At 41.5% G+C, this 26,696-nt stretch overlaps 8 protein-coding genes across 16 annotated transcripts in view; 5 read left to right on the top strand and 3 right to left on the bottom strand.

Moving 5' to 3' along the window:
• The window catches only part of LOC105454229 (probable ATP-dependent RNA helicase DDX27), a 4,569-nt gene extending 1,753 nt beyond the window's left edge, over positions 1–2,816 (top strand). For all 3 annotated transcript variants that reach the window (XM_011696728.1, XM_011696727.1, XM_011696726.1), the window contains 9 exons: positions 25–330; positions 431–558; positions 658–855; positions 928–1,072; positions 1,178–1,359; positions 1,426–1,751; positions 1,857–2,099; positions 2,181–2,262; positions 2,333–2,816. In XM_011696728.1, coding sequence (XP_011695030.1) covers positions 25–330; positions 431–558; positions 658–855; positions 928–1,072; positions 1,178–1,359; positions 1,426–1,751; positions 1,857–2,099; positions 2,181–2,262; positions 2,333–2,444 — 1,722 coding nt within the window. In that variant the 3' untranslated portion in view covers positions 2,445–2,816. The remainder of the gene's footprint in view (positions 1–24; positions 331–430; positions 559–657; positions 856–927; positions 1,073–1,177; positions 1,360–1,425; positions 1,752–1,856; positions 2,100–2,180; positions 2,263–2,332) is intronic.
• Positions 2,817–3,700: 884 nt separating this feature from the next.
• Positions 3,701–11,218, bottom strand: LOC105454226 (sister chromatid cohesion protein PDS5 homolog B). Of its 4 annotated transcripts, none has more exons than XM_011696714.1 (17): positions 10,736–11,218; positions 9,672–9,827; positions 9,257–9,451; positions 8,939–9,129; positions 8,657–8,864; positions 8,062–8,568; positions 7,671–7,969; positions 7,243–7,585; positions 7,045–7,149; positions 6,512–6,931; positions 6,052–6,414; positions 5,698–5,929; positions 5,345–5,592; positions 4,968–5,264; positions 4,757–4,792; positions 4,565–4,615; positions 3,701–4,492 (listed from the first exon to the last, which is right to left on the bottom strand). In XM_011696714.1, the coding sequence occupies exons 2-17, from the start codon at positions 9,750–9,752 to the stop codon at positions 4,436–4,438; spliced, it is 3,633 nt and encodes a 1,210-aa protein (XP_011695016.1). In that variant the 5' UTR covers positions 9,753–9,827; positions 10,736–11,218; the 3' UTR covers positions 3,701–4,435. The 4 variants fall into 4 exon arrangements, with proteins under 4 accessions (XP_011695016.1, XP_011695018.1, XP_011695017.1 ...); XM_011696716.1 differs by having other exon boundaries at positions 10,976–11,218; XM_011696715.1 differs by lacking the exon at positions 10,736–11,218 and adding an exon at positions 10,202–10,368.
• Positions 11,219–11,586: 368 nt separating this feature from the next.
• On the top strand, positions 11,587–14,426 carry LOC105454225 (polymerase delta-interacting protein 2). Of its 3 annotated transcripts, none has more exons than XM_011696712.1 (7): positions 11,587–11,847; positions 11,951–12,069; positions 12,675–12,830; positions 12,918–13,020; positions 13,103–13,444; positions 13,673–13,878; positions 13,969–14,426. In XM_011696712.1, exons 2-7 carry the CDS (start codon positions 11,978–11,980, stop codon positions 14,075–14,077), a joined length of 1,008 nt encoding a protein of 335 aa, XP_011695014.1. In that variant the 5' UTR covers positions 11,587–11,847; positions 11,951–11,977; the 3' UTR covers positions 14,078–14,426. The 3 variants fall into 3 exon arrangements, with proteins under 3 accessions (XP_011695014.1, XP_011695013.1, XP_011695015.1); XM_011696713.1 differs by having other exon boundaries at positions 11,595–11,665; XM_011696711.1 differs by having other exon boundaries at positions 11,588–12,069.
• Positions 14,427–14,670: 244 nt separating this feature from the next.
• LOC105454224 (bleomycin hydrolase) lies at positions 14,671–17,549 on the top strand. Its single transcript, XM_011696709.1, has 4 exons — positions 14,671–15,005; positions 15,467–15,777; positions 16,081–16,908; positions 17,012–17,549. The coding sequence occupies exons 1-4, from the start codon at positions 14,996–14,998 to the stop codon at positions 17,225–17,227; spliced, it is 1,365 nt and encodes a 454-aa protein (XP_011695011.1). The 5' UTR covers positions 14,671–14,995; the 3' UTR covers positions 17,228–17,549.
• Positions 17,550–18,121: 572 nt separating this feature from the next.
• LOC105454223 (uncharacterized protein F58A4.6) lies at positions 18,122–19,731 on the bottom strand. Its single transcript, XM_011696708.1, has 3 exons — positions 18,763–19,731; positions 18,575–18,689; positions 18,122–18,483 (listed from the first exon to the last, which is right to left on the bottom strand). The coding sequence occupies exons 1-3, from the start codon at positions 19,137–19,139 to the stop codon at positions 18,184–18,186; spliced, it is 792 nt and encodes a 263-aa protein (XP_011695010.1). The 5' UTR covers positions 19,140–19,731; the 3' UTR covers positions 18,122–18,183.
• A 179-nt stretch (positions 19,732–19,910) lies between these two features.
• Positions 19,911–21,763, top strand: LOC105454220 (28S ribosomal protein S27, mitochondrial-like). The gene is made up of 2 exons (XM_011696698.1): positions 19,911–21,167; positions 21,273–21,763. Exons 1-2 carry the CDS (start codon positions 20,097–20,099, stop codon positions 21,567–21,569), a joined length of 1,368 nt encoding a protein of 455 aa, XP_011695000.1. The 5' UTR covers positions 19,911–20,096; the 3' UTR covers positions 21,570–21,763.
• LOC105454221 (coiled-coil domain-containing protein 22 homolog) lies at positions 21,759–25,127 on the bottom strand. Of its 2 annotated transcripts, none has more exons than XM_011696699.1 (8): positions 24,908–25,127; positions 24,335–24,506; positions 23,950–24,250; positions 23,599–23,846; positions 23,110–23,526; positions 22,577–23,017; positions 22,301–22,488; positions 21,759–22,176 (listed from the first exon to the last, which is right to left on the bottom strand). In XM_011696699.1, the coding sequence occupies exons 1-7, from the start codon at positions 24,955–24,957 to the stop codon at positions 22,369–22,371; spliced, it is 1,749 nt and encodes a 582-aa protein (XP_011695001.1). In that variant the 5' UTR covers positions 24,958–25,127; the 3' UTR covers positions 21,759–22,176; positions 22,301–22,368. The 2 variants fall into 2 exon arrangements, with proteins under 2 accessions (XP_011695001.1, XP_011695003.1); XM_011696701.1 differs by having other exon boundaries at positions 23,110–23,517.
• The window catches only part of LOC105454222 (DENN domain-containing protein 5B), a 20,486-nt gene continuing 18,353 nt past the window's right edge, over positions 24,564–26,696 (top strand). The window contains exon 1 of the mRNA XM_011696702.1: positions 24,564–24,621. The gene's annotated coding sequence lies outside the window, so the exon portion shown is untranslated. The remainder of the gene's footprint in view (positions 24,622–26,696) is intronic.

Genomic DNA, 26,696 nt, shown 5'->3' with positions numbered 1-26,696 from the left:
TTAATTGATTTTACAAACTTTTAGGCCATAACTACGATGAATTTTGTACATCCAACTCCCATACAGGCTGCTACCATTCCAGCAGCTTTAATGGGTCGTGATATTTGTGGTTGTGCGGCAACGGGCACGGGTAAGACTGCGGCCTACATGCTTCCCACTTTGGAAAGATTGTTGTATAGACCGTTGGACGGTCCTGCTATTTCGCGTGTTCTCGTACTTGTGCCCACCAGAGAGCTGGGAGTGCAAGTTTATCAAGTGACAAAACAATTAGCTCAATTTACAACGGTAGAGGTCGGTTTGTCTGTTGGTGGATTAGATGTGAAAGTACAGGTATATTATTTCCTCTCATACTTCTTTTATATAAATTATAATACTCGAACAAAGCCAAAATCAGATGACATTCTTTATATATTTTTTTACATTAATATAGGAAAGTGTACTGAGAAAAAATCCGGATATTGTAATAGCAACACCTGGACGATTAATCGATCATTTAAGAAATGCACCTATCTTTTCCTTGGACAGTATAGAAGTGTTAATTTTGGATGAAGCTGATAGGTAAAATAATTAATGCATTAAATATATTCCTATAATATAATGTTGATATTAATTAATTATATATGATAATAACTGTAACGAATTTTTTTTTAATTTCAGGATGTTAGATGAATACTTTGCTGAACAAATGAAATATATTGTGAAGCAATGTTCAAGAACCAGGCAGACTATTCTCTTCTCTGCTACGATGACCGAGGAAGTCGAAGATTTAGCCGCGGTGTCTCTTGACAAACCTATTAAAATATTTGTGGATAGCAATGAAGATGTAGCTTTCAACCTACGTCAAGAATTTATTCGGTAAGTATAATGTAAGTATTTGCAGTTATTTCTTATATATAGGTATTATTTACCGAACAAATACGATTTTAGCATACGTGAGGAAAGAGAGGGAGATCGTGAAGCAATCCTAGCAGCGTTAGTTTGCCGAACTTTTCATGATCATGTCATGGTTTTTCTACAAACGAAAAAACAAGCTCACAGATTGCATATTTTATTGGGATTGTTAGGTGTAAAAGTAAGTAAATTATTGGATAGAATAGTTGATTACAACTAAAAAAGCATTAGTACTTAAATATAAATACGATACTAATTTATATCTCTCTTTGTCGTATTCAACAAGGTTGGAGAACTTCATGGTAATCTCACACAACCGCAACGATTGGAGAATCTTCGAAAATTTAAAGACGAGGAAATTGACATCTTATTAGCGACTGACGTTGCTGCAAGAGGTCTGGATATAAGCGGTGTGAAGACTGTGATTAATTTCGTGATGCCTGCCACTCTTCAACATTATATACACAGGTATAAAATTAAATTTCTAGCACGTTGTTTACATACATGACGAAAAACTATGCTTGTAATTATTAGAGTGGGGAGAACTGCAAGAGCAGGACGTGGCGGTGTTTCGGTATCGTTAGCAGGAGAACAGGAACGTATTTTGGTAAAAAAAATTATCAAACAAGCGAAAAATCCGGTTAAGAACAGGATAATACCGCCTGACATAATAGAAAAATACAATAAGAAATTACAATCCTTGGAGCCAGACGTGGAAAAGATTTTGCAAGAGGAAAAGAGTGAGAAAGAATTAGCTAAAGTAGAGAATGAAGCTAATCGTGTCGAGAAATTACTTGAAGAAGATGGCAAGGAACGGAGAAGTTGGTTCCAATCTACAAAGGAAAGAAGAAAAGAGAAAGGTATAATTCATTAACGTACTTTAATATACTTTATATTTCAATAAAAAAAAGATAGAGAGAAATAGCAATATGCATTGTGAACTATTCAAATTTTTCTATTTTTAGAAAATCTTCGATTAACTAAAAAACAAAGGAAAAGTAAAAAGAATGAAAAAGAGCCTTCAAATATTGTACAAGAAAAAAAGAAGAAAGCACAAAATGACCCTCAAAAGGATACAGCAGAGGATAGAGCTAAGAAAGAATTAGAAAAGATAGCCGCTTATCAAGCGCGATTGGCTAAAAAGGGTAACAGACAGAAGAAAATTAGAACAGTCATGGACGAAAATAATCGTGACTTAACTAAAAGAAGTACGATCTCATATTTATACGATCTCATATTCATACTTGTATCAAAGAAATTGTTGATTCAATAAATTATGTTTATTTCAGGATCATTGAAACGACCAAAATCATCGTTCGCCGCTGATTTAACGGATACGAGCAAAAAGGGTGTTAAAAGAATGCGATATGAGTAAGTTTGAAATTATTTTTTTTTTAATCAAAATCTGTAACATGTAAATACATAATTTTTTTTGTTTCAGGGCAAATAAGAAGAAAGAAGTCAAGAAGAAACAGAATACATTTAAAACGCAACAAAAAGGTAGATTTGCAACGAAAGGAAAGGGCCAAAAGAAATCTTTTAAAAAACGCTAATTTTGTAATACATATACGCGCTAGACACGTAATTATATGATTAAACGTACACATGTAACATATTACTTAATTTGTTTTATTATAGAACCATTACAATACGCCATGTCTCACAGATCGACAGATGAATAGCACTGATTAATTGGTTTAATCAGATTATGTATATTTTTCGTAATCTATGACCTATTTGAAAAAATTGCAGTACTATGCAGAAAAATGAGTGTATACTTACAAAAATATTTTTATCGTATCTAATCCAATAATCTAAACCAATTAGTAGAGATATATTTGTTGATGAGTAATATAAAAAATATGTCTAGTGAGAAAACTGGATGTATATGAAAAAAGAGAAAAATTTTATATTTGATGATAAGAGGAAAAAATTACATAATTTTTCACAATTTAGAAAATTATGCCATAATAGAAGATGCATTGTACTGTAATTTCTATGAGAAGGTAATAGGTATATGTTAAATCTATAATATTTATACGATTTCAATCATCCGTCATCATTCATGAATTCACATGCGCAAACTTCACTCGTGTTTAAATTTAAGATAGTTGAATGTTTAAGTTTAATAATATTAATATAATGTTGAAAACTTAAATCTTTAAAACCTAGGCCCCAACACTTTACTCAAAACTCCATTCAAAAATTCATACCCAAAAATCTCTCTTCTTTCGAATATTTGTAATATTTAATAAATAAAATTGAAACGCGGTTTAGCTTCTCTTCACACACATGTAAATTGTAAGAATTGCATATACATTGATATAAATTAAGGTATTACGCAATAATCTTTTGCAATCGGGTATAATTTTAATTTTATGTTTATTTATAAATACAAAAGTTGAAGGTTTTCGCAAGTTCTCGCAATATTCTTTTGTTTTTCATTGTTACACATAGATCATAATAATGTGTATCAATTATAATAATCGCGACTAAAGTGTGGCGATATAATCCGTATTATTAAAAACCAACAACTTTGGATCACAAAGCCAATAGACACACAACTTCTTATCTAATATGTCGTTTATGCAACAAAACTATAGTATTTTTCTGTTTATAAAGTGACGATTTAAATTGATATATGATTTGGGTATATTTCTTTTTAGAAAGAAAAAGTTTTCACTTTATTCATTTATTAATAAAGTATGTTGACAATATTGATTTATATATATATGTTTGCTTGTTTAAATCCATGCTATTTTTCAGTAAAATAATTCTGTGGTAGTAATAATTAGACGTTCGCGAAATAGAGATATAAAAAAATTTATGTCATTGTTTCACTTTTAAAAGTGAAATGGTCATATACATTTGTTATAGTTCAAAGGTGAATGTTGGCCGAACAAGGCCCGGTTTCACAATTCGCAGTTAACTCGATTTAACCGAAGTTCAACTCGCTTTATCTTTTTTTAATCTAAGAATTAGAGAGAGATAAATAGTAGGTTAAACCGAGATTAAAGTTGATCTTATATTTGTGGAACCAGACCTAAGAGCTCAGATCCCGAAAAAAACGATAAATTACTAAATTTATAAAATGTTTTCATGTTGGCTTTACACCACATTTGAAGAAAATTCTTTTTTTTTTTAATCATAAATTACTTAATGCATTCTATCATTCGTAAAAGTAACAAGCGAAAAATACGAAATGTAATTCAATCTGTTGTGAACAGAACAAATATAATTATGGATTCATATATATCTGCGAAGAATTAATAAACTTTTCGTTCTATTTCTTTTTTTTTCTTGCTCACAAGTTGCAAGTCCAGAGGACTCTTTGCATTATAAGCCTGACGTTACTGTCATAATCTTAACATCTTACACTCTAGAAATACACGAACGACTTAGGTTTATTAATTGTTATACATAACCAAAATATTCTGTTTTCTAATTTGTAAAGTATCTTTTAGACTTTTAATTTTCTTATCAGCATGCTCTTTAAGTCTTTCCCCGTCCCAATGTGTTCCCCGGGTATAGTCCGATCACTGAATTATTTATTTACTTTATCCGACTCCCTTAATGCCCTCTTCGCCGGTGGTTCCTCGATCTAAAACACGAAAATTAAACGAAATTTAGACATCTTCCGTTAAAGAATTTCTCAAAATGAAAGAAAATTTACCTCTTCTTCTAAACCAGGCAGTTGAATCCTGGTTTCTGATGCTTCCGCAGGCTGAAAATAGCATAAATTTATCTAAATACATCTGACAAACATATGTTTTACTCGAATACTAGCATATTATACGAGATTTATTTGAGAAAGATGCTTTTTTTTATAGCAAAAACACTTTTTAATATTACACCTATATATTACCTGTGCATCGATACATTCCGCTTCTCCAACTTGCAGCTTGAAATCACAATTATATACATGGTCGAAAAGTTAAATTTGTATGACGCAATTATTTCGTTAATATTACCATAATACAATATAGGAATGGTCGTTATTTATATGTTGAGTTTAAATTAAGCAAACTAGAGATATACAAAAAGAATCGCGAAATTGTTTCAAAAAATCATCTTACCCTTGCGTCTGTTTCATTAGGCCCAATGCCCACTTCCTTCTGCTGTTTGGATTTAGTCTTGCGCTGTGGTCTCTCATTAACCGTGTGTGTATTGTGGAATGATCCCTTTCCTTTCGGAGTCGTCATGTTCACTTGTAATTCCGCAGGTAAGTAATTCTTCTGATTATGCACTACATCGTCTGCCCGTTTGAAATACATTGTAGGAATCCGCGTTTCGCTCGGAAACTCCTTCATGTCGAAATTAGTAGTCTTGGTGTATATTACATTCATCGCCAAGTCACAAACAGCCCACAATTTCTATACGTGACAAAAATGAAAATTTGTTTTAATCATGAACGACTACTTGGAAAGGGTAAATTCTAATTTGCAATAATTACATAATTCATTTCGTTGTCCTCGGGCTTCAATGCGTCTTTGTGGCTCTTCATGCGTTCCACGAGATTTTTATAAAATCCGTAGCAATAATATTCATTCTTCGTGATGAGAGGTTCCAAGATGAACCAAAGACATTGTTGAATAACCTTCAACTGGCTCACCATAATATGACTCGTAAATTCGGGGTCATGCGCGAGAATAGGTACCGCGAAAACCAGCATGTAATCCGGCAAAATATGAGGCAATTGATCTGAGAAATTATAAACGAGAAAAACTGTTAGAATCACGATTTGACGAAACACGATACTAAACAGAATTCGCCTTAATGACTATGGCTTACTATTTAATCTCTTACCCATGGCCCGCTCGACAGTACCCAATGAAAGAGTCTTCACGTAATCCCTTCTTTTGTTTATGTCTGTCTGCATATATGTCTTCAGTACACACTTTAATCTCTTGTCTTGTTCCTTGCCAGCCAGAGCGTAATATCCCATGAAATCCAGCGGTAGGCATTTGTTTGGAATTCCCCTTCCCAGACCTTTGTGCAGTTTACTGCCAAAAGCTTCTCTGACTTGAGGGACTTCATCCTAAGTACCAAGTGAAATACATTGAAATGAATTATGACTGAGAAATTTGATTTTTTTTTTCCATGATATCAAATCATAATCATTTATTGTATCACGTAAGAATAGATCCATGTTGAACGTACCACCATCAGTTGCGAGAGATTATAAAATTGTTCCGCAGTGAATTGATCGCCTACGCCTTTCTGTTCGCATATCTTCAACATTGAACAACCGGCTTGCAATCGCAACCAGCTCATTTCGGCCCTGCTCAAGCGTCCCTGTGACAGCAGATCACCTTTGTTCACCATAAAAGCATTCAGCATCCTGAATGTCTTTTGCGCCGAGAGTACGTCAGTCTTCAATCCCAACAACCAACGCGCCATGCACTTCAAGCCTTCCAATCTGCATCGTGTCTCTTCGGGTAATTGATCCTCCCTACACCAATCTCCCTCGATAGCCTCGGAGGTTTGCTCGCTGCTTTCCTTCACTAGTAATTCTTTAACTATCTGCAGGAGTAAAGATCGTCCCGTGTACAACAAAGCGTCACAAAAAAAAAAAAAAAACTTATTACAACTGTTAACGTTACAACTCTATCGCACTTACTTTCCTGGACACCATATTTTTTATTTGTACTTGATATTTGTCTGGCAAATTATACGCTATGTGACCTAACGTGACTATAGACGTCCGATAATATTCTGATGTTGGCGTCAGCGTGTTCTTAATTCTCTCGATGATCTCGGGGAAGATGGTGTCGTGAATATTGGTCATATTAACGAACAAACATCTCACGGCTTGCTTCGCCTGCTTCGGTGTTCCCGTCTCGGCGAAGTTCTTGCATATCGGCACCATAAGATTCATAATGTCCGGTGCCACGTCGCATAGAGGTTTATATTTTCCAAGGAACGTAAAGATAGAGAGAACTAACGGTGCCACCATCTCGTCTTCTAATTCCAGCAAATTGACGAGTTGCATCAAGATATCGTTATGCAAGAAATGCGGACCGAATACAAACGAGAGCATCTGAAATATTTCGGATAATGTACTTGTGCTTTAATCGCAAAATTATAATCTCTTGATGCATAAAAAAATTTATATTAATGTACAATTATTTTCAGAATGAATTGTCAACTCACCACTAATAGTCTTAATCCTTTTTCTCCTGCATTATTCGGATTAAGACCGACTTCCTCTATCACGTTACCTCCCTTCAAACAGTCTAAGACGTATCCGATCAAAACCTAATTTGCAACAACACACACATATATTTATTTTTTATTAAACACTGCTTCGAACAAAAAGAGTGTAAAATAGACTTTGAAAGAACTGCTTACCCGAATAGCTTCTTCGTCAATCATGACAGAGCTTACTCTTTCGAGCAGCATCTTGATTGTATTATAGTATAGATTAGTCATAACGGGCTGTCCTAATTTTTTGAGAACCTTCGTTATTGTTTCAGCACATTCCTTGCAAGAGACATTTGGTTGCACAATTGTTTCCATTTCCAGTAGTAATCTGTTGTCTTTTTTCATATGAGTGCTAAACTTTTGCAGAAACTCCTGTACTTTCATGGGATCCGGCAGGAAGCGCGATATCTGATGAATCTTCGTCACTAACTCATTTTTAGCGTCCGGTTTCTTCACAATCTCTATCCATTCAACCACTGCTCTTCGCACCCTATTAGTATATATAATTAATATGTATTAGAACAAAGATATCCCTGCGGGAACTTGTAAATTGAAACAATTAATGCACAACGTACGCAAGCTGATGTTTCTGAAGTTCCACGAAAGCCTTAGAGGCGTGATCATCGATTGTACCTAAGAGATGGTACAATTTTTTCATTCTCTCTTCAGCCTGCAGCTGATAAGGTACTAGGCACGTATTCAGCAATCTCTCCACCAGCAGTCTATCTTCCATGCCCGCCATGTAATAGCCATGCAATATTTTATCTTTTATCCAGATAACCGCCTTCTTTGTGGCCTGCGGCACGTCGGCGTCGTTCAAATGTTTCTTGTATATCATAGCTAAGCCGGACATTGCCTCCTTCCGTATTTTAAACTGAAAAGGATTATTTAATAAATTATTAGAAAACTCGAGCCGCGTAAACCTAAGGAGTAAATTATAATTTAAGCTTAAATTTAACATTCTACCTTCTTGTCCAAGGTCCTTTCTTTGACAAATTCGAGTAAATCCTCGCTGTCCGACACAACTTCGAAGTCTCGTCTGGCGGTCGTCACGATAGCCATAACGACTTCGTAGCGTACACTCTCATCGGCATCGTGCTGCCTCAGTTTCAAAGTATCCGTGATATCCTTTCTCAATTCGGGATGATTTAGCAGGAAATGCATTGAATACTGCACGCACTTAATACGAATGGACACGCTGATGTCGTTAAACCGTCCCAGAAACGCCCTCCATAACTGTGTATGCTGTACAGCTAATTGCGAGCCCTTTTCCGAGAACATTCTCGCCAGCAACGCCACGGCGCCCAACCGTTCGTTCTCAGACGAGGATTTCAATTTACATTCTAGTTGCGGGAGGACGGACAGCAAGACACTCGGACATATGTGATTCAACTCGTAGATCAGATCGTATACCTTTTTGCAAATTTGCAAGCTCTTCTCCTCCTTGCCCAGTATCAAGACATGATTGAAAAACTGTGAACAATTGTGGCGTTTCAGCGTGTTATATAAAATGGAAAAAATCGGCACGTTAGACAGCAATTTTTAACACTCTCTCACTTACCGCCTGAATATAAGGTTCTAATGTATCGCTACATTTGATTACCAGCTCTTTAGCGAGCAAATACGCATTCTTCTTTTGCGTTTTGTTTGGCTCTACAATATTCATGAGTATGATATCCAGAAGTTCGTTACTGACGATGTCCGATTCGGTAATGAGTGGACACAGAACGTCCAGCATGAAGCTTTTAACTTTGCCAGAATGTTCATCACTAAAAACAAGGTGTTGCATTAATCGCATCATATTGCAATCTATTTTCTCTCTTTCACTTTCGGGTATACTCACTTCACAATTTTAAACATAAGGGAGAACAGTGCGCAGAAAATCTCTTGGCAATCCTCGAGCTCAAAACACATGTTAAACGACTTGACGTAAGCTAAATTCTCAAGCAAGTAGAAGTACCTCTTGAAAGCGGGATCTTTAGGATCTTTTAAGCCCGCCAGTTGTTTAATGAGGAACAGGAATATCGTTTTGACCTAAAAGTCATGTTAGAAGCAGCAATGATAAACCGCTTAGTTCAGTCAACAATTTTTAACAAGTCAATCCAACCGTGGTTTAATAAACCGTTCGACAAACTGTTGCAATTGTAATTCAAATGTTTACCTGATCGGCATCTTTGTAAGGGGCCTCTGGCGCGTAAACTCTCAAGACATCCGCGATGCAGCAGGCAATTAGTAGCTGCACATCTTTGCTCTGATGCATCAGGAAGTGCTCCTCCGCCAGGTGTAACGCCAGCGGTATGTACTGCTGGTACATTCCCTCATCCTGTCCCATAGCTTGCAGCGTGTGCGCTAGTGTCTACATACATTTGTTACAGTTTTAGATTAGCTAGCTCCACTTGGCGCTCGCAATGCTCGTTTAGCGTCATTCGTCCTCGTTTAATAAACAACAAGGACGAAATAATTCCAAGAGCGTTGCGACGCGTCAAGTGAAACGCCGCCTTAACATTACATTTTCTCTACATAATGCATTGCTTATCGCAGCAGGTATATATGCCTGCGCTGTGTCTGATTTGTACCTTGAGTCTCCTGATTAGCTCGTCCGGACCTAAATCTTCGGTGACTGACCTGCACCCTTGTGGGTATATTATTTCAGACATTGCGGCTACTTAGTAAACCAACCAAATGTAACCAAGCACTTTATCTTTAATGTATTCTAGAACACGGTCCAAATTCTGTAATGCGATAATATTTATCTATGTAAAGTTCTGTAAGTAACATAGTTCGAGTTAAAAAGGGTTTACAGTACAGGAGGACACGATTGATATTTTCACGGGTTTGTTTGTTTTCCTCACAAGGTCTAACGCCAAGTAATATGTCACTGATATCTTATCTCACATTTTACGCTACGTTTCACAAGTATAATCTTTCGGAAAATACAAAAAAAAAACGGATAATATTTAAAGAAGGAACATGCCTTTAATTTACATAGGATTTATATGAAACTATAAGATTCTTGTGAGGACGTCTTAAATTGTGCTTTCTACAAGTCAATTCAGAAGAGCCTACACAATGTAATTAAAGTATCTTTTCTACGTATATCCTATACCTTAAAAATCGCGCACGATATGAAGCTCAACATTTGAAATTTAAGGTACACGTGATGTTGATATCACATTTTAGAAGGAGGATCTCAGGTAAATGCCACATCCTGATGTACTTGGAGACAAAAACGCCATAACGTTCCGAGCGTTACGATCAGGTATAACTGGTGAAAGCCGAGCGGAAGCCCCGCTTGTACGGCGCGCTCGGCAACATATTTCGGAAGGGACGCCAGGGACGGTGGTGCGCCCCGGCACGCGAACGGACGGGTGGAACGTGAGCGGGACGAAATATCGTGTCACTCGACGCCGGTGTCGACAGGTTAGCGGGCGTACTGATTACGGGAGCGACGGACAATCGTCGGGGTCCCCGTCGGTTTCGAGGTTATGGCGCCGCGCACGTATACAAGCCAACGACGTAAACAAGATTCTCGCGCAACGGGGGAGAGAGACTGGCGGTGTGAGAGCGGTGCTCCGGCGGGGCCGGGAACGCCGTGGCGGGAAAGGGGCGAACGAGCGGCGTCGACGTGGTCATACGTTACCTGGAGATATGCATAGGCGCCGCAGGGCCTGTGACATTCGGAAATATCAACAAAGCGTTAGCGAGCGGCGTAATCCCGACGACGAAGCTCGCCGCACGCGGTGAATCGCCTCTCGCACGGGGCGCACTCGCACGACACACACACAACGCGCGCACACACGGGAGGGGGAGGGGGGAGGGGTGCCTCTTTGCGGAGCCGCGGTTTCTCGACCGCCTGATTCTCAACTAAGTGCGTGCGTACCACCCGCGACGTGTTCCGCGCGACTCTCCGTAGACACTTGGCATGGTCAGCACGACCGGGTGCGTCGGCGGAAGGGAACGACGGCCGGGAGAAACCTCGTTTACGCGGCGTTTACACGGTTAAGCGTGTGCCGAGAGGGACGCGACGCGACACACAGCCGCGATTCGATCGCTTGAAGTTCGCCGACCACGACGGCGCGATGCGATGCGTCGCTGCACGCGCTCTCTCGTCCGCGCTACACTCCACCGGTCCGCGCCTCGCCCCGCGTTCCCATTGGTGGACGCGGGCAAGCCGCGCGGCACGAAGTTGCCGCCGCTCGCGCGCGCGCGATTTATCTTCAAAGCGAGGGAGTGCTGAGGCAAGCCGCGTTCTCATGAATCGCGACGCGGCCGTTCACACGGCTCCACACGGCCACCGCGCGGAGGCGACGAATCGCCGGCCTCGCGGACGTTAAGTGCGGTTCGAAAACTACGACTCGACCTTTCAGTTCGTCGCAATTATTCTTGGACGCTTTCCATTTCAGCGACGCAAGTCGACACAATTGGCATCACTTTCTCTTTTTTTTCAACGTCCAATGACAACGAAGATGAAACGACGCTCCGGTCGACTCGCGTCGCTGAATGGAAAGCACGCACTGAATGCATGATACTTTAAGTTGGATTATTTAAATTAATTTGGTGTAGCTATTTTGTAAGATTTTCGTTTTAATAATTTAAGCAAAAAATATGTCGCGCAAAATAATTATTCCTTCCCTCGTTGTGCACATTCGATCCTTTCGAATTTTTCCGTGATTTATTCATTCCGTCATCCCTTTTCCCGCGCCCCCCTAATCGTCAAACTCATCGGCGATATAAACAGCGATATAACCTCCGGTATATTCTGAGATGATCCGTAAAAATCAGTAGAGATGTCAACGCAGCAGCTACCGTCGGCTTTCCATCTTGCGACGTAAAAATCCCTCTCTGTTCACCTCAGGTATCGGCGATAATTCCCGGAACAGCTATGGAATTCGTGCGGAATCTCGTTGCCAGCAACCTGAAACGATCGTTCCTCAAGGCGCCCGTGACACGCCTGCAACACGTGCGATGCATCAGGTACATACTCGCATACGAAGTGAATTACAGATCATTAGGCTACTTGGAATAATACTGTCGAACAATCCTATTACGGTTAATTATTAATAAAGAAAGACCTCATTTTCGAACGAGGACTCAGCATGACGCCAATTATTGCAAATTAGTTTCTCCTTGGCCTGTTTATATTCAGGATTATATATAGTCTTAGAAAAGAAAAAGAAAACAGGGGGAAGAAGGTATTTCTACAATCTGTCAATTCAAACAATTTGCATTGTTGCGATGTGTCTATAATGTATATTCATGTGCAATATATTTTATAATATATCGAGCTGTAATTGTTGCCAAACAAAGAGTATGAATGGACACGAATAAATGCAGCAAGTAAGAATGAATTCAAATTTGCATGAATGAATATTTATTGTACCAAAGAAAAGAAGACTTTGTGTTAGTTCATTCATGTGATCGTTTAGCCATGCTACTTTGGACCCAGTCTGGATTTGAATCTATCATCATGAATTACATAATAGCCTATTGTGATCTGTTACGAACTAAACATAATATTTGTAAAAAAACCAAAGTGTACTTTAATTGTGTGATAGTACATGTACACAATATTTTTCCAGATTAGCAGAAGTCGGCAAACTGGAAACGCCAAAGTTACAAGGAAAGTACGATACTGGTCAATTGATTTTACACAGAGTCTTTGGTTACCGGGGTGTAATTCTATTTCCATGGCTGGCAAGAGTATATGACAGAGATATATCTAATAAGAAGGATGAGTACGTATAGTTATTTATAGTCACATGGATAAATACATGTTTCATATATACAAATATCGTAGTTAATTTAAGTGCATTTAATTACAGAAAGGACAACAGCAATTTCAACAGTGTTGGCGAGAAAGAAGTAAAAGGCAGAACGCACACGTTTTATCAAGTTTTAATCGATCAACGCGATTGTCCCTACATAGTAAGTAACAGCTAAAAATGATCTTATTAGAACGATCAACGTAATGCATATAATTTATATATTTTTTATATATTATTTGCAGCGTGCTCAAACAGAGGCAGTTACTTTCCTAGGAAATCACGAGAGCAGTCGTAGCTTGTATGCTATTCCAGGATTAGATTATGTCGCTCACGAGGACGTATTGCCGTATACCACGAACGAGAAAGCGGCGTTGCAGCACGAATTGTTCGATAAATTTCTAACTTATCATTCAGACAAGGAGCCGTGCTTCGTTGCGCAGGAGACCCTTCGCACGTGGCAGAAGAAGAATCATCCGTGGCTTGAGTTGTCAGATGTACATAAGGAAACGACCGAGAATATTCGCATTACCGTCATACCGTTTTACATGGGTTGCAGGGAGAGTCAGACCACGTCTGTATACTGGGTGAGCTGGTAACAAAGTCAAATGTCTTATTCGATTTAGGAAAGAGATTGAACGAAACGTTTCTTCGTTATGGCCCATTTCTACAAATGTAGATTGACTTTAATTTCGGTTTAATTTATTCTTTATCTTCTAAATTCTTAGAACTAGAAAAAGACAAAAATTAAGTTAAACCGAGATTAAAGTTGAGCTACATTGATTAGAAATGGACATGTACCCTCCGTTTTACAGTGGCGCTATTGCATCCGATTGGAAAATCTGGGCGAACTGAGTGTACAATTGCGCGAGAGGCACTGGAGAATATTCAGCCTGTCGGGTACATTGGAAACTGTCAGAGGAAGAGGAGTAGTGGGTCAGGAACCGGTGCTATCGAAAGCTTTACCCGCTTTTCAGTACAGCAGTCACGTGAGCTTGCAGGCTCCCAGTGGTCACATGTGGTAAGCACGATTACCGTAATTTCTCCTCGGTGAGAAATGGTATTCTTTCACTTTGAATTCTTTCCTCAACGACCCAACGTGTGTTTTCAGGGGAACGTTCAGGATGGAAAGGGAAGACGGATACGCGTTCGACTGCAGAATACCACCGTTCTCCTTAGAATCGAAGGCCGAGCCATCCACGCCCAACGTAGAAATCTGATTCCTCGACGGATGAATTGAGATAACTATAAGCGATGATTAGTTAGATAAATATGTAACAACTATTAGGTGACGATAATATAGTTTCAAGTATCGACGATTGATCTGAGCGTGAGTCTTGTGATAATTTTTGAAACTAATATTTCCCCACAGAGTTTCAATAAAATTATACTGTACATACTTTCTCCTAAAAAAAAACCCTGTTACATTCTCCCGTGTAAGAGGAGATCTAGCCCCCATTATCCACTTTCTAACACGCGGCTTAATTTTAATGAAATTTAATAATATGTAAATGTAAAAAAATTTTAAATATAATGAATATGTAAATACAGAGAGAATACTCAAGTCAATGTGAGCCTCGCAATTGTGCATTACTGTGTGAAAAATCAATTTTTATTTCTAAAAGGCCGAAAAGCTGAAATTCAAAAACGTCAAGATAAAAAATATGAGAGGTAAAAAAAAAAAATTGGGAACATCAAATAACGGTGGGGCGCGCGAGTGAAATTTTTTTATGATCTATAATTATATTTTACATAATCCTCGAAAATGTTTATCCTATCGGACGCGTCGGTTTCGGAGCCGCCGCGCCAGCTCGCGAGGGTCTTACGTAACCACTCGAGAAAAGGATCCCCTGGAACGAAAAATCACACGGATCGCGTGTTTCGGCCGCCCGACCGCGGAGCGGAGTATAGCGGACTATGCGGAGCACAAAGGAGTGGGAGCGAGCGAGATAGAGCAACGTAGATCTTGCTTTGTCTATCGATCACGGGATAAAAGCGAGGTGCGCCGTTTCCATAAACGCAAGCCCCCAGTCGGTGTGCGTTGTGTGTAGCGCGCGCGATCCACCGACTTCTCTCTCTCTTCTTCTCGGCCTGATTCTCGGCGTCGCCTGGGGTCCGCTCGCTCGCATCCCGTCACGATGATCGCCTGTAAGTTTGCACATATACAGATACGATATTTTATCCACCGCCGCGCGTTAGAAACGCTCGGTAGAGAAGAAGAACGCCTGCAGGGGCCCGCGCGAAGGGGCATCTCGGATTAGACGCGACGAATCGATACGCGTGGATGTAACTGACCAGCCTTAACCTGTCCGAATATGCCCGGATATTTTTTTTTTTTGGCGCCCCGCGGCTAGCCACACCCTCCGGCGCTAGTTAATGATAATAATTTCAAATTCGGCACTCGCAGCCGCTTCGCTATCGGATCGCGCGGTACCTTTGCACCTGTCTTTCAGATACAAATATTTACCGACGCGACGACGATGATAGCGCGCTTTTTCATTTTTTTTTCCCCCCAGCGCGCGGAGGATCGAGATGCGCGGATAAGCCTCGTCGCGTAAAATTTTAACCGAGCTGTTCTTCCTTCCCTTATTTTTTTTTCTCCCCCGCAGGTCCACTGACTCCCGAGGTCCTGGAGGGTCTACGTGCGAAGTTTTATGCCGACAACCGCAACGTGCTCGCGCAGAATGTCTGCACGAAGACGAATCCCATCGAGGCGTGCGCCTCGAGGAAGATCCTCGAGGAGACCCACCACGTCTTCACCCATAAGATCGAGACCGAGGGCAAACCCGTGACTAATCAGAAGAACTCGGGGAGATGCTGGCTGTTTGCCATCTTAAACGTCATGAGAACTAGCTTCATGAAGCAGCATAATTTAGACGAGTTTGAGTTCAGCCAGGCCTACCTGTTTTTCTGGGATAAGGTTTGTTGATTTTCGGGACGGTGTTCCCTGGCAAAGGTAGAAATCGCAGCGGAATGCAAGGGGAAACTTCTAGGAAGCGTTAATTGAAACAGCGAAACGTTAAAGCGTTTAGCTCTTGACGCTTTTTTTATATTTTTTTAAATTAACGCTTCCCAAAAGTTTCACGCTCCTTTACATTTCCGTCACTCTGCCTTTACATTCAGCTTTGATTTTTACCTTCGCCAGGGTTGTGCACGCTGCCATTGTTCGCTGAATCATCACTTGTACTTGAGGCATTACAGCCAGCTGTATTTTCTCTTGCAGGTAGAACGTTGCAATTATTTCCTGCATAACATCGTGAACACCGCGAAACGCGGCGAGCCGGTCGAGGGCCGATTGGTCAACTTCCTGTTGACCGATCCCACCTGCGACGGTGGCCAGTGGGACATGATCGTCAACCTGATCACCAGACACGGTGTCGTGCCGAAGGCGTGTTTCCCCGACTCGTACAGCTGCGAGTCCAGCGTGCGCATGAACAGCCTGCTGAAGAGCAAGCTGAGGGAGTACGCTAAGGTTCTGCGAGACATGATCGACAACGGCGCGTCCGACGACGAGCTGAAGGCGCGGATAAACGAGCAGATGACGGTCATCTATCGGATAATCGGCATCTGTTTGGGTATACCGTCCGAGAAGATTACATGGGAGTACTACGACAAGTCGAAGAATTACAACTGCGTCGGCCCGATCACGCCGCTCGAGTTCTACGAGAGCTACGTGAAGCCGCATTACAACGTGAACGATAAGGTGTGCCTGGTGACCGATCCACGACCGGGTAATCCCTACGGGAAACTGTACACCGTGGACTGCTTGGGGAATGTCGTGAACGGGAAAACTACCCGCTACAACAATCAGCCGGTGGAATTGCTGATGAAGCTGTGCGCCGAGAGTATCAAGGACAACGAGCCCGTTTGGTTCGGCTGCGACGTTAACAAGAGATTAATAGATAAGCACGGTATTCACGATGTAAAGACTTACAACTTCGAGCTGATGTTCGGCACCGACATTCACCTCGGGCTTTCCAAGGCCGATAGACTGCTCTACGGGGACTCTATGATGGTGCACGCGATGGCATTCACGGCCGTTTCAATAGACGTGAGTATTTTCGAGTATTCCCTCTATAAATAACTCGAGCGGTATTTATCGCGGCGATCTAACGCGATCGGTGATCTAACGTACGTATACTGTTGTATTTCAGCGAGAGGGCAAGATAAAGAAATTCCGGATAGAGAACTCCTGGGGCGAGGATCACGGGCAGAAGGGTTACCAGGTCGTGACGACCGACTGGTTCTCCGAATTCGTCTTCGAGGCGGTCGTAGATAAGAAATACGTACCTGCGGACGTGATGGCCGTATTCAATCAGGAGCCCGTCGTACTACCCGCCTGGGATCCCATGGGCACGCTCGCTCATTGATGTTAAAGTGATTTAACGTAAATGCAATGGCAAGCCGTTTTTATTTTGCAGACGAAGGATTTCAAGCATAAAAACACGAGAGAAACGAAGTATTTAATAAAAAAAAAATCCCGGGAGCAGTGATTGTGTACAAAATAATACCGATATTTTATACCTTATATAATAACAAGAGAATGCAGCAGTATTGATAAGTGGCTTTGTCGTTTACAATAATTATAAGACCGTTTTGTTCAGTATACGAGGGCAACGTTTAGTTCAATCATCAAAGACTGAATGTATGAGTTACCATTATTTGAAATCACAAAATGCGTAAAAAAAAAAATACCTGCAATTTCCGTGCAACGTATTAATGAAAGCAGAGAGCACTGAGAGCACGTTGCGTCGCATACTTTATCTCCTAGTAGGCAATAATATATCTTAAAAGACCAATATGTATCCGATTGTAATTTACCATTATAAATAACCGACATGGTGTTTGTTTCAATACTTCGTTTTTAACACGCACGACAAACTTACGTCTCATACAAACGAAAATAAAATAGACTGTGCAAACAATTTCTCATCGTATTTGCATATCTTTGACGAATTGTCTTAAGTGCAGTGAATTGTAGTGTAGAGACGCTCGGTATTTCTGTGCATGTTATTTTTGAAATTCGCACATGTACACACTACACGATAAAAGCAATAGAGAGAGAGAAAGAGAGAGAAATGATATAGATAAATATGTGTAAAATTTAATAAAGACTTGCCGACATGAATTAAAAAAATCTTGCTCAACAAGCCGTTTCAAATTTATTACTGCCTACTACTGTTTCTTTCGTCTGATGTAAACTTCCAATTCATTTTAAGATATTCAAAGAAGGGTAGTATTCAAGAAACTTTGGAGTCAGCATGTACTTGCAAAATAATATATATAATTATCAACATGCTTAGAAAAAACGCGGAAAGTGAATTTCCTAAACCTCCGAGGATATATCCAAATTCCTCAGTAACAAGGACTTCTTTAGCTGTCTGTATTGCTTGTAACTGTATCGCAACTTGGCCCATACACCCTGACACATGTTTTGCAGACGAACGTCCTTTTCCTGGAGCGCGAATTTGTAAATCTCTCGTATCATGTGCTTCGGCGTGGCGAAGTAGCCGCGTTGAATGAGGCTTAGGGCGGCGTATAATTTGCAACGAGCAACCAGGAGAGGATCGTCCAGGCGCATTGCCAACTCAAACTGCTTCACCGAGATTTTGCCTGCCATTTTAGCCTGCACACGAGATACGATACAAGATACAAAATCGGATTGGCATATAATAATTAGCACGTATGATTCGACGAGAACCGGGGCCGCAACTTACGCAGTGCTCGAATTCTTCCCCAAGTGCGGAAAACGCTCCTCCAAGCGTGGACAGCCAGGACATGGCGTGCTCGGATTCTTGCCTCTCTGCAACCATTTGCATTAATTTTTCGCTCCTGAGGAAAAGTAGATGTGTAAAGACCAGTAGTAGCTTTTAAAATCGTGTCGTGAAATCACTGCAAAACTTGCCATTTATAATCCAGGAATTGCCTCCTTGGTGTCCTCAATCTTACAAGTATTACCGGCAAACGTTCCACCTCAAACCTCGGCCTGTCGTCGCAGGCTGGCTGAAGGTGCTTCAACACTCTCACAGCACTCCTACGATAAACACGTGACTCCGATAGCGTCGAAACGTAGGCTGAAACGAGGTAGGAGTCGAGTCCTCTTTCGCACAGGCGAACCGCAGGCTTCGTGAATTTGCATACACAAATCTCATCGTGATCGTCCGCTGCAAATTGTGTGAGCCGTTCGACGTGCTCGGCGCATCTGGACACGCCGTGTGATCCGACGACGACGTCGTCGAAGATCATGCGGTTCCTGTATACAATAAATCGCACGCGATTCATCTCTCTTGTCTTAATTGGCGAAATTACAAAATATCTTGCAGCGTTATTGCACCGGATACCGCACTCCTCGCGACACTGGCGGGGCGGAGCTGTCCATTGGAAAAGTTCGTCGTCGACGGGAGGTGCGTCCGGAGGAGCTCAGAGATTCTTATTAGTTCGAGGATCACCTAAAATCGAGTTTCGCAAGCAAACTCGTGCTCGAACATGTGAATTCCATTGGCGATCACTCGGACCGTTCCTCGACGCGTCCATGACGCGTGATACGCGTCCGCGGACGAGTGTGATGTATCATATTTGATTTGGAATCATTCACGTAAATATCAAATTCCCCTAGTCAGCTGTTAACTGTTATCAGAAGAGTACAGAGATTAGAAGGAGATTAGATGCCTCTCCGTTATCAATTATAAGCTCAGCTCGATTTGATCTCTCAGAGTCGGTCTCACTTCTCCTCTTCTCTGATTATATAACTTGATCGGTCGATTACATTTAAGAATTGCTAATTGCTCGAGACCGAGTGTATTATTTTGTTTTCGTCTATTTCGGTAATTATTTGGCTAAAGCCCTCCTCTATAATAATAAATGAGAAATTATAGGTTAGGGATCAGTTTTAAAGTTTTGCTAGTCGGAGATGGCGAAGCCGGTACTCAGAAACGGACCAACCAATCGGAAAATTGGATTTAGGAATTGTCAACGTTGGCGACACTGACTCTCACATTTTCTTTAACCTAACATAACCTTACCTCACCCCCCTATCGTGAGATTCGTGGGAGCGTGGTTGATGGTGATTCTCGGGTGATCCTGGATCGAAGGCATCACTAATCGGATCACCACTAATAAATTAAATAAAAACAAAGCGCAGTGATCCGGAAATTGAAGGGAGAAAAGGCGTCCGTTGTGCACCACCCGTGACCGTGACAAGGTTATGCGACAAGTTTACGCGTTAGTTTGATAACCGAGATGCTGAAGACGCTCGGACTTGGTCACAGCCTCTGCCGGGTCTGTCGCGAGTCCAGGGATCTCGTGACGCGAGTGCAGAGGCGGCCGTTCCTGTCGGAGGCGTATCGCTGCGAGGAGGCGTGGAGCCGCAGACTGGAGTCGCCGCTGCTGCAGAGGATCGACCCGCGGACGATGTACGTCCAGCTGGACCAGAAGTACGGGAACGTCGGCAAGGTCAGCGCCGTCGACGTCGACATCTTCGTCAACAGCGTCACCGACGGCCAGTACGTCGACGAGGTGATCAAGATCCTGCACAATCTCCGGCAGTCCGTGGAAGCGACGAGTATACTGGACTCCACGCACCACGCCGCGATACGGTACCTGCTGCGGCACGACTACGTCCAGGAGCTGCACGAGGTGCTGAACGACAGGCTGAATTACGGCATCTTTCCCGACCACTTCGACTGCAACGTGCTGATGGACCACTTCGCGAAGAGGAAGGATTACGCCTCCGCCGCGAAAGTGGCGAGCTTGGTGATGCTGCAGGAGGACTCGGATCATCCCGTCACTAACGCGCTGTGCCTATACTCGTGTCACAGATATCTGGAAAATACCGACGATTGGAAGAAACCGGAGCCTCCGCCGGCGGACACCTCGGAGGAAGTGAAGGTACGCGTGCCGTACCTGAGAAATCCGTACTTCGACGATCATTTCGATCTCACCGATCCACGAGATCTCGTCGGCAAGACCCTCAGCTTTCTGGGGAAGCATCGGGCGGACGCTACAGGGAGAACTTGCCAGTTGAGGGGCCTGATATTGTACAAGAAGTACGACGATGTATTAAGCTTAATGAAAAAATGGTCAGAGACGATGCGGGACAAGATAGTTTACGAAGAAGTGTTCGAATTAATATCGAAAGATAACAGTGGGCTACAAGATCAAGATGCTGAAAAATTCAAGCTTGTGGAGGCCCAGTTGTCCGTATTGAAGGAGAAAAATAATCTTAAAGGAAGTTTTACTGAAGCATTAGAGGATCTTGTTAAAGCGGTTGTAAACGAGGAAGCTGAGAAGGACATCTCTAAACAGTGTCAGGTAATGAATATTAATAAAAAGCTAGATTTCTTTGAATCTGATTAATTACTCAATAGCTGTAATCAGTAAATTGTAAAACATGCCAAATACACGCTGAATTTTCAGACTTATCTCGATTGGGAACGCGAAAGAACGTCAGTATTAGAAGCGCAAATGAAAGCGATAGATCGAGAAAGGAGAATTAGTAATATAGAGAAGATAAAGAAGGACTTGGAAACGAAAGAACAACTCTTGACGTTCTTCGACAAGGAGGAAGAAATCGAATTGCAAATAGAGAAGATAGAGGAGGACGAACGCAGAGAGGACGAGCGTATTCGTGCCATGCCCCACAGCGCAAAGAAATTAAGAAAATTAGTTACTACAGAGTCCTACATACCACCGGACGTTAAAAGTAAGAGATAAAGTGTACTATGAAATAAAGTGGTAGGACGTATATGTATACATATGTATAAAGGATCGAAGAACAAAAAAGTCAACAGGACCATTATCTTATTGTACTTTGATATTATACGTGTGACTTCTTTCACACATACTTATTTAATGAAAATAATTTTCAAGGAGAGTATGTATAAAAAAAATATAAAACGTTGATTTTACCATTGTTCGTACACATTCTATATTTTGTACATGTTTTCCTTGCTCGGAAAATGACGTTTTTCTTTTAGCAGTTATCTTATTTACAGCTGTAAGATCAGATCTTCCTCGAGTCGCGAGAGATACGAAAGTCGAATACTTGATGCTAAAAAATTATTAGGCTTTGTAACAAATAATGTCTCTTTGAGCATTGATGTTAGCAGCGTGTCTTTATTATACACTTGGCCCGAGGCTAGTGGAAGCCTAATGCCTGACGACTCCAGGCCAAGGCACGTTGTAGGTTTCTTCTTTAGCAGCCAACTTAGTAGATTCGCGGAAATTTCTCACGGACGATATATCGCATTACATTTTGCCAGTTGCGCAGCTAAAAAAAACGTTTGGTCTTTGATGCGTTCGATTGTATTCGTTTTGTATTCTGTAAAAGAAAAAAAACAGCAAACGAGCGTTTATATAATTTAAATAACCTTATAGAGAATTCAAATTACGTGTTCCAATATCTCTCGTTGTATGCGAATTATTGCGAAAGATGAGCTTCGTACCTGTACTAGATTCCCATCTGGTCCTGAATGTTACAATTCGCAAAATGGCGCAGCACTGTACATAACAATCACGAGGCTTTGCTCTGGAGTTGTGCGGTCAACGCGGCGGTTTCTTGCTTCATCTGTTTCAAGTCGGCAGTTATCCTCTCCAAATTAGCACCGACATTCTTAGCGGACTCGGAATCGATCTGAATGAATGTTAGATTAAATGCTGGCTCTCCGCGCCGTGTAAAACGCCTACTTTTTTTAAAATCTCGCTATCTTACGACATCTCACCTGTTCCTCCAAATCTCTAATCTCTCGTATTGTCGCACCCGTTTCCTCGACCAAACTCACGAGCTCGTTGCAGTCCGAGTGTAACGTCGCCAGTAATTTGTAAGCCTTCCGCGAAGCTTCGTTCGTCCTCGCGTCTCTGAATATCAGCTCGTCCACGACGGTGAAGGATCTCTCCAGTCTCCCGGTAAGCGTATTGATTTCCTTCTGAATCTCACGGGTATCCGCCAGAACCTTGCTTATCTCATCCCTCTGTTTCCTGACGTTATTTATTATTTCTAAAATTCGTTGAGTGTACGCGGATCTGTTCACTTCCTTCGGAAGCTTCTGAACTTCCGCGACCAGCTGTGAATACTGTTGATCCTTATTCCGACATTCCTCCTGAAGTTCCTTCTCCTTCTCTTTTAAGAATTTTATCTCGTCCAGCTTCTTTTGGCTCGCATTCTGTGTTAGAAATGTTAATTGTTTATACAATACAAATAGCATTTCCTTTGCTATCCCAAAATATTACATATTCAACAATTCTGTATACTTACGGCTTTTGTGGAATGCTTTTCTCTTTCTTGCCTGTACTTCATGATTAAGGGTACTCTGTGCTTTTCCCACTGATTCGCTAAGTTAATCAATTTGCTTGTACTAGCTTCAATTGCGGACTCCAACTTCTTTACGTTCTCTGGCCCATCTTGAAGTAGTTCGTACGCTCTTGCTTTGATCTTTTTCTGTTCCTCACTGACTTTTAACTCCTTCTCTTCGTTCTGACTCGTTATCGTCGCTTGTGCCAATCTGGTGGTCAATTTCTTAATCTCATTTTGTAATTCCTCTATACTTATTCTAAGACTTTCGCATTCGCCTTTCAACTTTTCTGTTTCAACTTCCTGTTTTGCCTCGTTTCTTAACATTTCTTGATTTGGAAGCACTGGATGTATTGCGGATTCTGGTTTCACCTGAGATTCCTAGAAGTTTAACAGCCATATCGAGTGTGCAAAAGTACGTGTATAATAAAAAGATGCATTCTGCATGCTTACTGTTGAAGTTTGCGTCCTGTTCTCCGACGAGAACTTGCTGAACTCCTTGACAATATTATACGCATTAGAATAAGCAGCTTTCTCAGACTGTTGTTGATTATTGAGCCAATTTATGCGCTGCACAATATCTGTTGGATTAGTATTAAGCGCTCTCGCATTGTACGATATCATTGAAGGTAAAAAGCATGAAATGTCTTGCATTTGTTCAGGCACTGGTTGTAAATAGCGCATACAATAGTCTTTATAATCTGCAACAATAACGATATACCGGTCATGTATTAACATTGTCTTTTTTGTACATTTTGGCGCAACTCAATTGGCATAATTCAATTAATATTAATGTTACATTACCATCCTCCATATCTGCTATTGGTACTTCAATATTTACAGATGCGTAAGGGACACTCGCTCTCCCTCTATTCCTGAATCCTTGTTTGTGACAATAGTGCGGCAACCACGGTACAGAGAGCCCCCGGGATATCGCGGACGCTACCGATTTCTCCAACAGAGCGACCTTACTGATGGACTCGTTTACGGTCTTCTCACTCTCCTTTGGCAGTTTTTCGATGAGAAACATAAACACCCTTCGCAGATCTGCTTCCGAGTTGTACAGGAACGTCTGGTAGCCGATGTCACCTCTGTACCCGAGTTCCTGTAATTTCGAACGACCGAATGGAAGACAAGCGAAATCAAAGCGATATACGTGTCGGTCTATGAAAGGACAAGATATATTTACCGTGCACGTTTGCGCGAGGGTAGCGCCCAGTCGAAAGCGCGCTGCCATGTTCACGGGTAGTACGGTGGACAGGCCTAGGCCCGGCCTTATTGCTTCTAAGCATCTTACAGTGGCTTCAACTACTAATTCGGTGTTAAAGCCACTGAGATTCGTTACGTTCTCTTCAATGTCACTGAAAAAAAGAAACGTTTGCTCGTAACAATTGGAAGGAAACCGAGAAAACTGTATGGGAATCACGGTCGATCTGCGGCGTCTTCTGGAATTTCATCGAGGCAAGAAAACAGAAGGTACGTCTATTTCGTAATCTTATTTCTATAAGACTTCTCGCGCGTCACGTCGAAGTCACAGTATTTTTTCGAGTATTGACGTTTAATGATTCTCGCCCATATTGACGCCAACGACGACGTATATCGACGTAACGGCGAGGGAGATGATCGTGCGAACGAGTTTACGTGCGCGATGCCCGATCGCGAGGAGGTCGCCGAAACACCGCCCACCTTTATCGCCGCAAGAGAAAAAAATCCCAGCGGCGAGCCGATCGGAATCGTCGAATAATCCGGGGGGGCCACTTACCAGCCTATTTGTCGCAACGAGTGAATTATTATATTGTCGATCTCCTCCATCCTACGTAAAAAGATGAAAACCCTGAGGCGCCGCTACCCGCCCCGTATATCGCGTGTTTATGAGGTCCGGCTCGACTTAATCATCGGGATCTAACCTTCCGGCGAGCGTGACAAGCGCTCGCGACACTCGCACTCGGCAGATCGGCACGCGCATGTGTGTGCGCGGCCGTGCGTGTACATAAAGTGCATACATGTTTACGTGTGTATACGTTGACAGATGGCGTGGCAGCGTTTCAATATTGCTAATCGGAGCAATCGGAGTATTTCAATACTTGCGATCGCGGTCCAATTCAGAAATCTTCCTCGATTCGTATGAATTTAGCCAACAATAAATAATTTTTTTACACAATTTCTTTATAGAATCGTCTGTATTTTGTATGAAAAATATTTAATTTAAACTATCTAAAAAAATCTATGAAAAATCTTTTCAATTATGTTTCAGAACTCCGTAAAATATAATTTTACTTTAAATTTATTCAAATAAAATAAGATTTATATATTCATATTGGTAAACACTAATTGTTATCAATTAGAATATTTAATTATTTAAAATTGTATGCAATTTGTAAAATTTTGAAAATTACAGCATTTTAAAAGTCTTCATACGAGATACAAATAATTCCGTTTTAGGAAATTGTTTAAGGAATCATTAATTGTCAACTAAATTCGTATCCGGTTTTTATAAAACATTCAGAAATTTCTGTTTGCTGAACACACGTTATATGTATATATACTATATATGTATAACGCCCACAGATGAACTTTTTTCTTAATGGCTCCACTAATGATAATTCAATGACGAATATGTCGTTATGGAAAATTGCTCATGAAGGTCTGGGTACCCCACCATGTGGGCTAATCAAGACGATTCGAATAATTTTATCCAACCGTAGATCGCAACCGTAAATTGCACTGCAATTGTCTATGTAAATATTACTATTCCTCTGCATTTCTTGCCTGTATTATTTCAAACAATTTTATTTAAAATAATACATTTATAGAAATGCTTTTTTTTATTAAAACGAAAATGATCATTATTTCTCCTTCATTCAGCTAGGAAAGCTCATCCAAAGTATTTGCTACAAATCTCGTTGGCAGAGAACACTGCAAAATCTGCTGTAATCTGAAAAAAAAAAAAAAAAAAAAACAAATTAATTCTCTTCAATAATCTCCCGTTTTACAAAATCGAAAGGTCGCGATATCGCTAATCAAATCGACTCGGAAGTGTCCGCTGAGGAGAAACTGTCGTCTCGCGAGGAAACATATATGACGAGATAATTAGAGGCATATTTTTCGTTGAGAAATTAAATCACGCGCGCTAAAATCACGACGCGGCGCTGAAGTTGACCGCGCGCGTCGTGCACGCCGTCGCGTCGGCGTCGGCGTCGGCGCGCCAGCCAACTTCAAGCGCCGCGGCGAGAAGATCAATTATTCGCTGTCCAGTTCGTTCCCCGCACCACACCACCGCGCCGTTCCGCGCACCGCTCTGTATCGTTCCGTCCCGTCCCGTCCCGTTCGGCTGTTCCGCTAGCTTCGCTCCCGCGGAGCGCACAGTGTGCGTTGTTCCGTGCGCGTCGCGTCGTACGCAGCGCGGCTCGCTCAGCTGTTTGTCTCGGCTGAAGTGAAGTGACAGTTGCCCGCGTCGGTGGTGCGCGATGTGGAAATCAATCTCGTGAAGGCGGCGGCGGCGGCGGCGACGGTGGTCGTCGAGGTGGTCCGCGGTCGTGCGGCAGCGCGTT

Source organism: Wasmannia auropunctata, unplaced genomic scaffold (genome assembly GCF_000956235.1).
Source record: "Wasmannia auropunctata unplaced genomic scaffold, wasmannia.A_1.0 LD335987.1, whole genome shotgun sequence".
Lineage (NCBI taxonomy): Eukaryota > Metazoa > Arthropoda > Insecta > Hymenoptera > Formicidae > Wasmannia > Wasmannia auropunctata.
Note: the sequence above shows the minus strand (reverse complement) of the source record. Positions and strands in the feature narration are given on the sequence as shown.